This window comes from Rhagoletis pomonella, unplaced genomic scaffold (assembly GCF_013731165.1).
Source record: "Rhagoletis pomonella isolate Grant_MI unplaced genomic scaffold, Rhpom_1.0 Rhpom_scaffold_00002, whole genome shotgun sequence".
In the NCBI taxonomy this organism is placed as follows: domain Eukaryota; kingdom Metazoa; phylum Arthropoda; class Insecta; order Diptera; family Tephritidae; genus Rhagoletis; species Rhagoletis pomonella.
The window spans coordinates 48,355,076-48,366,027 of record NW_023458556.1 but is presented as its reverse complement, the minus strand read 5'-3'; the positions used below and the strand labels follow the sequence as shown (position 1 = coordinate 48,366,027).

Sequence of the window (10,952 nt, the reverse complement as noted above, 5' to 3'; positions counted from 1 at the left end):
AACAAAACAGCTGATAAGCAATCTCAAATAAAAAAAGTTTGTATGTGTAGGAAATTTCTTTTACCCACTGGGAAAATAGGTAAGCACCTTACGAGGTAAGCCATGTTTTCTTTCAGTTTTTAGTACCAAAATTGTCATCATGGCCAATGTCATCTACTAGTAAAGCACAAAATGAACACCTCCAACGACACATTACGTTGTCAGTTGTAAAGTAACGTGCAGCCGAAGTTATCTCCAAGCGCCGAACTACTCCGAGCGACTTCTCTGCATTACACGTAACTTACTTTGTAAAGCGGCTCAGAAGTATGTCTGATACCAAATGTACATTCTGAATTCCTACTTACATAAGGCGGCCATGCCTTTGTAAAAGTAAGGGACGTTCGGCAGGGAAATGGTAATGACTGCCAGGTGAAGAGTAAGTTGCTAATAAGGTATTATTACGTGCTCCTAATTCCCACTGGGTATTTTTTTTTATAAAAATTATGTATACATATATACTAGGGCTGTGCAATTATTCCATTACTCGAGCAAGTTGGTTAATCAATTATTCGGTTAATCAATTACTCGAGTAATCAAGATTTTGATTACTCAAAACGATGATTAATCGAGTTACTTGAAATATGATTACTCAAAAAAAATAATTTTGCTCGTAATAGAGTTTGCTTTGGAAAATGCTTATTTTCTTTTTTACATTCTGTGTATGAAAAAAAAATTTTGTTTTAATTTTTGAAAACAGAAACGTTGTGTTCAAAGTATCAAGGAACTTTAACTAATTTATACATATGTAAAGAGTTGAAATGTTGATTACTCATTTTACTCGAAATGTTGATTAATCATAAAGCATTTTACTCAAATATTTTTGTTTTTGGTTAATCAAAAATCTTGATTACTCGAGTAACTGAACGTTTGAGTAATCATAATTTCCAATTAATCGAATAATTGAGTTATTTACTTTATGATTAATTAAAATTTTGAGTAATCAATTAATCGCACAGCCCTAATATATACATATGTATGTATAGAAAACTCACGTTATGCTCATTTTAACAAATTTATAATCGACCTTATTGACTTTTATAGATACTAGTATGTATGTACATGAATGCAACAGCGTGCAATAAAAAATCCAACTTAATGCCTAGATTTACAAAAATGTCGTTCAAATTAAATGCAATAATTTATCCCACGAAAATAAAGGATTCGCCCGAGAGATTAGGGTACAAAATCCTACATTTAAGCCTGCATGCGAAGAGCACGCATCAATACGAACGGTTCCCACGACAGTCGGGTCTACGTAACCGGAACGACCCAGATTTATATCTGGCCAAGGACTGTCACTCCAGCAACACTCCCCAAAAAGTCTTTGGGGAATTTGTATGCTGCTACAACAACAACAACGAACGGTTTCACCGTTCACCAATGAATTTTCGTAAAAGATCTATGTGGTGATACCGCACTAATGATGAATAATATACTCTAGTTTATCGTTGACCCTTAACAAAGCAACTGATAAGCAATCTCAATAAAATAAAAAAAATTGTATGTATGTATGTATTTTCATTTATTTTTTTTTATAAAAAGTATATAGAATAACTCACTTTATACTCGTTTTAACAAATTTGAAATCGACCTTTTCGACTTTTTAGTATGTAATATCCAACTTAATGCCTAGATTTACAAAAATTTCGTTCATATTAAATGCAATAATTTATCCCACGAAATTAAGGGATTCGCCCTAGATATTAGGATACAAACTCCAACATTTAAGGCTGCATGCGAAGAGCACCATCGAGACGAATGGTTTCACCGTTCAGCAATGGATTTTCGTAGATCGCCTGCACTAAGTGAGCATATTCGGATGGGTCACCCAAACGTTGCGGAAACGGAATTGATTTGGCCAAGAATGCACGCACCTTTTCGGGCAAAGCCATCAACATAGGTGTATTGAATAGACCAGGAGCTATGGTGCACACACGAATGCCTTGTGTGCTTAGATCGCGCGCAATAGGAAGAGTCATGCCAACAACAGCAGACTTAGAGGCCGAGTATGCGGCCTGTCCAATTTGACCATCGAAAGCAGCTACGGATGCGGTGTTTACAATGACTCCACGTTGACCATCCTTGTTCGGTTCATTGGCACCCATTACACCTGCACCAAGACGAATAACGTTGAAAGTGCCAACTGTGTTGACCATGATGACACGAGTGAAGTCATCCAAACGATGAGCGACATTCTTGTTAAAGTTATAGGTTTTTATAGCAGTAGCTGTGCCAGCACAATTAACAATTAAATCAAGGCGTCCAAACTTCTCTTTGGCAGTTTGCACTGCTGCTTGCACATCTTTTTCCGAGGTCACATCGACTGGTGCAAAAATCACATTATCACCTATTTCTCGTGCCGCCTCACTGCCTTTGGAGCTGCTTAAATCGGCCAGTACAACACGAGCACCTTGACGAGCCAGCCGTTCAACTGTGGCGCGTCCTAAGCCAGAAGCGCCACCAGTTACCAAAGATACAGCGTTCTGAAAGAATGCATGGAGTTATGTAATAAATATTTCTCATGTAATTTCAATATGTAGTTTCATGATGTGCTCAACAACGTAGAATATCTGCAGCGCTAAATGCAGCGTTGATGGGCTGTATTTCAGTCGCAAGCAACTTCATATGAAAGTCGAAAAACAAACACACACCCAACCACAGTGGGCCCGAATGAACTTTGGACTTTGCTTTTCAGGCATCTGCAAACGAGATAAACAATGCAAGTTACGTTCACATACTTACCTTGATCATGTTGCTTGGGCTTTGTTAATATTAATAATGAATATTTTCGTTTAATAACAAGTACTATTTATAAGAAATAAAATTCTGGAAAAACACCGGTTGCTTCAGATAGACAATGAATCTAATCAAATCCAATTGGCCATAGTGATGTGCTGAACTGACGGTACCCAATACTCGGTACCCAATAATCGGTACGCAATACTCGGTACCCAATACTCGGTACCCAAAACTTCAGAAAGATTTCGGTTCACACCATATTATTTTTTCTTTTCTTTACTAGTAGAAGAATAAATCTGTTGAATTAAAAAAGAAAATAGCCGGACAAGCTTTACAAAATACAGGATCGCAAACATACACATAAATCTAGTTCCTCCAAGGAGAAGAATTGCATTTCCTTTAGAAGTTTTAAGTGATGCATTTTTTCGTACTCACAGGAGGAAATATTTTCTAATTGCAAAGAACGCAGATAACAAGAAGGAACAACTCGTTGTAATTGTAGTGAAAGTGGGCAACAGGGGTGTGCGTTCTCTTTTGCTCTGGTAGGTTTTTTAATTGGATGAAAAGAGAAAGCACGCCCCTGTTGCTCTCTTTCGCTACAATTATAACGAGTTGTCCCTTCTTATTATCGAAGCTCTTTGCTAATAGCATGGTTCTGTTAACTTTTTCTAAAAAATCTCTAAAAGGGGACCATAGCCGCACGTATTTTTTTCAAAGGGTTAAGAAATCAAAATTTTCATAAAGGTTGGGTCAAAGGGTATTGGCGCTTAGAAAGAGTCCAATTTCCCTTTTAGTCGCATAACGGCAACACTGACCACATATCAAAACACTCTCATCGTCTTCTTGATATTGTCGCCACAGCAAAGAACATATCAAGGCGAATTTATACAATTAGCCAATTATGCCAAAATGATGTGTTTGTTGTAATATGAATTCGCCGTGTTTACAACAAACACATCATTTTGACATCATTGTCTTGACAATATTGTCTAGCAAGGCGAATTTATAAAAGGTGGGGTTGATGGCGAATTTAGATTTCCGCCGGTACTTCCTAATGTCAAAATGATGTGTTTGTTGCAATATGAATTCGCCTGGTTTACAACAAACACATCATTTTGACATTCAGTGGTACCGCGGCGAGAATTTAATTCGCCATCAACAGCACCTTGTATAAATTCGCCTTAGCCAGAAACATACCTTGTATAAATTCGCCTTGGTGTAAACCCTAAGTTACCAAAGCGCCATGTAAATGAAAACTCAACATCGCAGTTTTTCTGTAGTTGTATCCCTCAGCGCAGAAATCTGCGAAATTTAGATTTTTCCGCGTCAGCTGGTTTCTTCCGTAACTTCTGACAGAGAGTGGGCCTTTCATACTCTCTTTTTTGACCTCTCAATAGTCAGAGAACCGAGTACGGGATCGATTTCCAGTAAAATCCGACTGATCCTGACAGTTACTGATTTGTCTGGACTCGTACGGGATCGCAACTGGGTAGTAGTGCACTTTAGCGAAGGTAGGTCAAAATGGACGGAAAAAGTTCGAGAGTGGTATCAATCGACGCGTCTTAACGCCAATAATAACAATCCGAGACAGGAAATTAAGATTTTTAATTCATTGAAAAGTTATTTGCAAAAAACACTTGCACTTTCCGCCTACGCAGAAAGGTGTTCTCTGCAAAAGGTGTTCAGCCCCCCTTCTTTGGAACACAGAAAGGAGAATTCTACTGCCTGAGGGTTATAATCCCTAAGCGCTGCCGAAGGCCGCCTACGCAGAAAGGTGTTCGATGCACAAAAACATTTTTAATAGAGTGGCAGCAGCAATTTAGTTCCATTTTATTTTTAATAGAGGGCAACACTAGTTTTTCTCCATGTTATTTATATTAACTACCCAAGATTGTTGTGCGGATTTTCATCATCGGAATATTGCTATTAAATACAGAATTTCGCGAAAGTGTACACTTAAAACATCACAAATGTATAAAAACTAATAAATACGTGTTAAATTAAGTTCATTTCTTCCTTTCATTTGTGTGAAATTCATCGAAACATAGTGCGGAAAGTGCAAGTGTTTTTTGCAAATAACTTTTCAATTAATTAATAATCTTAATTTCCTGTCTCGGATTGTTATTATTGGCGTTAAGACGCGTCGATTGATACCCCTCTCGAATTTTTTCCGTCCATTTTGACCTACCTTCGCTAAAGTGCACTTTTACCTCGCAACTGTTAAAACGTATACGATTTTATCCATGTACGCCGAAGGGTTAAATAGTAATCTGTCAGCTGTAAAAATTGCTTTCAATTTGGCCAAAAATTACTTGGAGGAAATTCTGTGATTTCTATATTTTTGAATAATTTTTATGCATTTTTGGCATACTTTGGTTAAAATATTACAATGGAAAAGCGACAATTGCGAGGAAGTGTATCTAAAACGGATGATTGGATAAAGTGCCAATCAAAAAAGCGGCCAGGCCAATGGTACATGTTCAACAAGGCAACTGGCGAAACCAAATGGTGCAGTGAGTTTGTGGATAATGACGCCAAGCCGACTAGCGTTGCTGAAAAAGGAAAAGCACAGTCACCACCAAAGTGCATAGGTAATACACTCAAAATATTCATTTCCGCAATTATTGTATGCTAAATATTTATCTAATAAACAGCTAAACCGCTCCGTACTCCTGCCCAAGATCGCCTTAAACGTCTGCAACATAATTTAAAAACGACTCAAAAGGATAAGTTACCTCAAAAACAAGCGAAAGCGCGGCGAGGGAGAAGTCAAGACAAGGACATCGGAATTGAGAGAGAAAATAAAATTGATGATTCCAAGAAAGCCCATCTTCAAAAAGACAACAAATTGAATATAAAATCTAAGCCATCTGAAAGCAAAATAGATGTGCAAAAAGATTTCCAACCATCAACAAGCAAAAGTGCTTTGTCAGTTAAAATGGAAAAGGATGAGAATGTGGCAGCGAACACTACGCCACAAAAATTGAGTTCATCAAAGAATTCGAAACAAAGTTCGCCGAAAAAAGAAGTTAGAAAACGACCATCCTCCAATTTTGACATCGAATCAATAACTAAACCCCAGAAACGTGCAAAACAAGAATCAGAGTCTAAAGTGGAAAACACGCCCAAAAATGAAGAAGAAAATGATGAAAAGAATCAAAGTCAGCGAACAACTGCGGCCCTCGGTATTGGTAGTGGCATTGTAAATAAAATAAAAGCCATATGCAAAAGTACCTTCAGCAGTTATTGTAACGCCAAAAAGGCTTTGAGCCAAAAACCTTTAGAGCCTTGCATTAAGAAAACAAATTTTAAAATACCTAAAAAAGAAACAGTTTCACGTGCCACAAAGGCTCGAGCTTTGAAAAGCAATGGGGAGTGTAGTGACAGTGACAGTGAAATTGAAAGTGATGCCACGCCCAAACGAAAAACTGCATCCAGCGCACCAATGGCCATCGTAATGAAGGGCATTGCCACACCGAGTAATGGGAATCCATCGGTAGATTTCAAAGCATTTGCCTTAACTGCCTCACCATCTCAATTATTTGGTACACCCAGTAGCCTTGTAGTTCCCACCTATGAAAGGGGTAGTGGTAAGCGAAACCAACTGATATAAAAAGCCATTGTTATCTACATACATACCTGTTTCATTTATTACGCATTTTTTTTAGCTAATACGCGTCTAGAACGCTTGCGCAATTCCCTACGCCAACATGCCATCGACATTGGTGAGGAATCGTCTACGCCAACGCGGCTGTGTGCATCTGCTTGCTCTTCGGCTTTGGCTTGTGTTATACGTGATAATACAATGGAAAAAAACAATCCGGCGAAAGTCGATGATGGTGAGTCCATACTCATACATACATACATACATATATAATATAGAAAGAATTATATACATACTTTTAGAACCAATGGATTGGATGCCTATAGAAGATTTAAAAACTGAAACCATTGAGATATCTAGCAATGAGTCTAGTAATGCAGAGGTTAGCGTGAGCGGAAAAGAACCTGAAACAATGGGCGAATATTATGGTACCGTAAATGAAAATCTTTTACGTTATGCTGTAGAACAAAAAAATGGCGCGAACACAGCCGATGGAAAGTGGCTTAATGATTATTATTATTTTGTATTGGACACGAATGTGCTGCTACGACATCTAACATTTATTGAAGAATTAAGCCACATGAAATTATGCGGTTCGTAGGCGTAATACAAATTAAAAGAATCATATAAGTATGAATATGTATGTTTTATTTTATCTCCCCAATCTGATAGATACCAGCGGTACTGTGCTCTACTTACCATATAGCGTATTACAAGAGTTGGATAAATTAAAGCAATTTGCAGTGGGAGATGGCACCAAAGTGCTGGCGGTGCGCGCTATTAAATACCTGAATGCCAAATTTGAGGCAAAAAAATAAACATCTACAAGGTAAATATTGAATATTTGTTTTACGAAAACATATGTATGTATATACTTGTGGTTTTAAATTTGTATGTGGTTTTATTGTAGCACAAAGCGCTATTAGCGAACGGGAACACCTTGTTGAAATCAGCTCACCAGATGATCGCATTATCAACTGTTGTTTGCAGGCAAAACAACACGTTGATCATGTTATCTTATTGACAGAGGATATAAATTTACGCAATAAGGCTATTTGTAATAATATTTTAGTTTCCACGAAATCGGATCTTGTTGTCAAGCATACGTAGAAGTGGATCGCAAAAACTGAAGTTATCAAGTGCCATTTATTGCCTACTAACAATCCAAATTAAAAGTTAATCTAACGAGATTCAGCGTGTCAGGAGATTCACTGTCATATTTAAAATGTTAACTTTCATAAACAGCTAATAATTATTTGGAAAGAGCCTTGCGATTTTCCTTAAAGGGTCCTGGGTCGTCGATAAATGCAGATCATTCAATTTGTGTGAACTCGACTGTCATGGCAGCGAATTCGGTCAATCGCCGCCGCAGTATTTACTTCAAATGCGCATCATCTTCTTAAACATCATACGAATATACTTTGTTAAATAGTTCATTCGAAACAAATTGTGATATGAAAACGACCTTTTTGTTGCTATGAAATACTTCATATGAATATTAGTGGTAAATTAGTCGTAAATTTAGTTTGTAGTTTCGTTACAAATGAATACTGAAGTTTTCTTTTAAATATGAATGTATGTGCATATGTGCACAAAAATTTGATATTTTTATACTTGCAGCAGGTATAACTGTTTCATGTCCCACTTATTAATAAATCTGAAGAATTTTTCAATGCAAAAACGCTATTTTATTGAATATCTTTTTGTTGTGTAGATATCACTTTGGCAAATATTTGCATAAAAACTGAAGTATGCGGGTAGTGCAACAGATACTGTGGAGGCTAACATATTTTCATAGCACTTTATTACTATACATTTTGTGGCCTTTGTGTAATTTTAAGTAATAATCCCACAGAAGGGTTTTTTCGAAAATGATTATACTATGTAACCATTTCAAAGGGAAAATATGTGTCGACAGATTTAGCTCTACATTCGGTCATCCAAAAGTTGATTTACTAAAAACTAAGCGTTCTCATTTTAATGGCCGCAGCTGTGACCTCGAATTCATTCTCAAACAATCTTCAGTTTCCGATTTTCCCTAGCTTCGAATAATTAACACAACTACGATTTTAAAGTCCTCAGGGTTTCAGCATATTGGCTGTTTATGACGTTTTTAATTGTGGTACAGTGAAGAGGTGTGCTGCTCGCGGTAAGTTCAGTATGTATGTATATGTATAGTAGTTGACAAAAAAATGGTTTAAATTATGCCGTTTTTTAAACTCAATAATTCAATTGTAAAAATAATTACTATTTCTCATTTAAAAGCGCCACTAGTATAGAGCGTTCAGGTGCTGCACTATTAACGCGCGTATCTGGTTGTTCTTGCCCTCCACCAGTGGTGGCTAAAAACTATTCATATAGAAAGCAATTGGCCTGTATGCGCTCCAACTGGTCAGAAAGTGCTTTTTGTTCCGAAGTCAAGCGATAAATTTCCTGCTGATCCTCGGTACTGAGTGGCTTGCGTTTGGCTTTATTTTGCATTGTACGTTTATAGGCTTCAAGTATTTCCTGATCGATTGTGTCAAGTTTGCGTTTGATTTCTAGACGCTTGATCTCCTCAGCGGCTGATTCATGCAACCGTTTCAGTGCGGCACCATTGTACTCTGCAATTGCAGATAGTTCGGCAATTAGACGTTTTATCTCTGCGTGAATTTCGTCTTCATCATTGTTTGGAAAATCGTTCAAATCAAGAATACCCTGTTCGATGAGTTCTTTTTTAACACGTTTTTCGATATCGATGCAATTGCGTAGCAAAGACAGCGAACGGAAATTCATTTGTGCTGAGGAGTGCGTATTTTCGCTACTGCTATTGCTGCTATCGGCAACTGCAGCTGCGGACAACTCACTGGGATTTTGGATTAGCTGCTCTTCTAGTAGTGCCGACACTAGACGCTGTGTCAAGGGTCCAGTAACACATTCGTCCATTATAGACTCAGCTTTCTTTATCATAGCATTTGAAGCGCTGTTTTGCGGTTTCAAACGATTTGAATTGGCATTTGGATTTGAAGCTTGTTGCACTTCCTTCAAATCTTCGGTGGCCCAAATGCTAGAATAATGTGGCCCTAGCTCTGGTATTGGTGGCACTAATGGTCCAGAATACTGCTCCAATAGATCATCGAGCAGACGTAGGTCCTCGTTTGTTAATGGCATACAGTACGGTTCGACGGAAAGCCAAAATTTATTTGGTGTGTCATTTTTGGGCAATGTCACCTTTTGCAAGTGATGATCGCGGTTTTGACCGTGACCATGCGAACCCGATGGTGGTACATAATCCAAACTATCATCCGTATTTGGCGCAACCGGGCTATTTTTGGCATGTTTCGAGTATTTTAACGATGATGCGGGTGTGTGTTTCGGTTTGCGTACGCTTGATGTTTCATCGCGCTTACGTTTGCCGCTGGACGAAGCACCCGCATTGGCTATTGGAGTGTCTGCGCCACTGGCACCATGTTTGGAACGTCGTTCGATACGACGCTCATCTTTGTCCAAGCTCTCATACTCCGACTTCAAGACGCGGTAACGAAGCGCCACACTTGAAAGTAGAGTTTCAAGTTCCAACTGTATGTTATCCAAATCCTCGGCGGCTAGATAATCCTCTGCAGAACGCTGTAGCGCTGCATGGTATGTGGGTAATTGTTTGCTGCTGTCTTTTATTTTTATGAGCGGTATATTAATGGTGCTGGTGACTGAGTCAGCATCGGGCTGCGATGTTGTCGAAACTGGGCCGGTTTTTCCGCCAGTTCTGTTACCACCTCCCGATGAACTAGCACCAAACGTTGAAGCTTTGAGGCCTTTTGCGTTACTTGTAGCCATTGAAAGTGATATTTAATGCCGAATATTCGTAAAATTCAGTTTATTTTGTGGCGTTTGCAAAACTACGCGTTGATGATTTTTTTACGGGCTCAGCTGTCAAGGCCACGTTGCCAACTATTTGAGCTTAATTGTTTACAAACTATGAAGGTGTTGCTGTAGCGCAAAAACAAATGTTTAGTACGAAAATTAAAGTGCAGCCGGGGGTGATAATGTGAGTCCGGTGTGAATTTCAAAGAGGTAGTTAAAGAAAAACAAACTAAATTTCAAGTAAAACTTTACATGTGCAATTGCAAGAGCACAAAAAGTCTTTAATAATTAATTACACGTCCACTATGCCGAATTTCCACTAGGTATTGAAGTGATAAGAAATTGGACATATTTAAAAAATATCATGTGGAAATGGATTTAATTAATTAGTATATTTTCAACGTAATGTCTGAAATATTTTTTAAAAATCAACTTTGCCATTAAAGTTTTTGCCATTTAATGACACGTCGAAATCCAGCATTATGCTGTACTTTCAGTTTCAATGATTACTTTAAGTGCCGTCAAAACAGTTCAGTATTGCAATGTTATTAAATTGTTAACAAATTTGTTCGAAGTACTAAAAATTAATGACGAACAACATACCAGATATCTCACTTTTTAAATTACGAGTTAGATTTATACTTTTAAGACAATTACTTTTCAAATTTAGGATTTTTCAAGCTATCCATTTAATGTCTGAGGTATCCTGTTATTGTCAGTTAAAGTAAAA

General features: G+C 37.7%; 3 protein-coding genes across 3 annotated transcripts; 1 reads left to right on the top strand and 2 right to left on the bottom strand.

Moving 5' to 3' along the window:
- Window positions 1–1,538: 1,538 nt before the first annotated feature.
- LOC118733751 (3-hydroxyacyl-CoA dehydrogenase type-2) lies at window positions 1,539–2,940 on the bottom strand. Its single transcript, XM_036463285.1, has 2 exons — window positions 2,782–2,940; window positions 1,539–2,522 (listed from the first exon to the last, which is right to left on the bottom strand). Exons 1-2 carry the CDS (start codon window positions 2,788–2,790, stop codon window positions 1,764–1,766), a joined length of 768 nt encoding a protein of 255 aa, XP_036319178.1. The 5' UTR covers window positions 2,791–2,940; the 3' UTR covers window positions 1,539–1,763.
- Window positions 2,941–4,717: 1,777 nt separating this feature from the next.
- On the top strand, window positions 4,718–8,063 carry LOC118733749 (transcriptional protein SWT1). Its single transcript, XM_036463283.1, is given in 7 exon segments — window positions 4,718–5,369; window positions 5,433–6,368; window positions 6,447–6,617; window positions 6,685–6,975; window positions 7,055–7,191; window positions 7,193–7,211; window positions 7,293–8,063. Coding segments are annotated over 7 exon segments (1,956 nt in total). The 5' UTR covers window positions 4,718–5,167; the 3' UTR covers window positions 7,493–8,063.
- On the bottom strand, window positions 8,048–10,318 carry LOC118733750 (transcriptional adapter 3-B). The gene is made up of 2 exons (XM_036463284.1): window positions 8,591–10,318; window positions 8,048–8,549 (listed from the first exon to the last, which is right to left on the bottom strand). Exon 1 carries the CDS (start codon window positions 10,193–10,195, stop codon window positions 8,732–8,734), a length of 1,464 nt encoding a protein of 487 aa, XP_036319177.1. The 5' UTR covers window positions 10,196–10,318; the 3' UTR covers window positions 8,048–8,549; window positions 8,591–8,731.
- Window positions 10,319–10,952: the final 634 nt, after the last annotated feature.

Excerpts from the sequence above, each read along its gene's own strand:
- LOC118733750 (XM_036463284.1), bottom strand. The coding sequence starts at position 10,195 with ATGGCTACAAGTAACGCAAAAGGCCTCAAAGCTTCAACGTTTGGTGCT.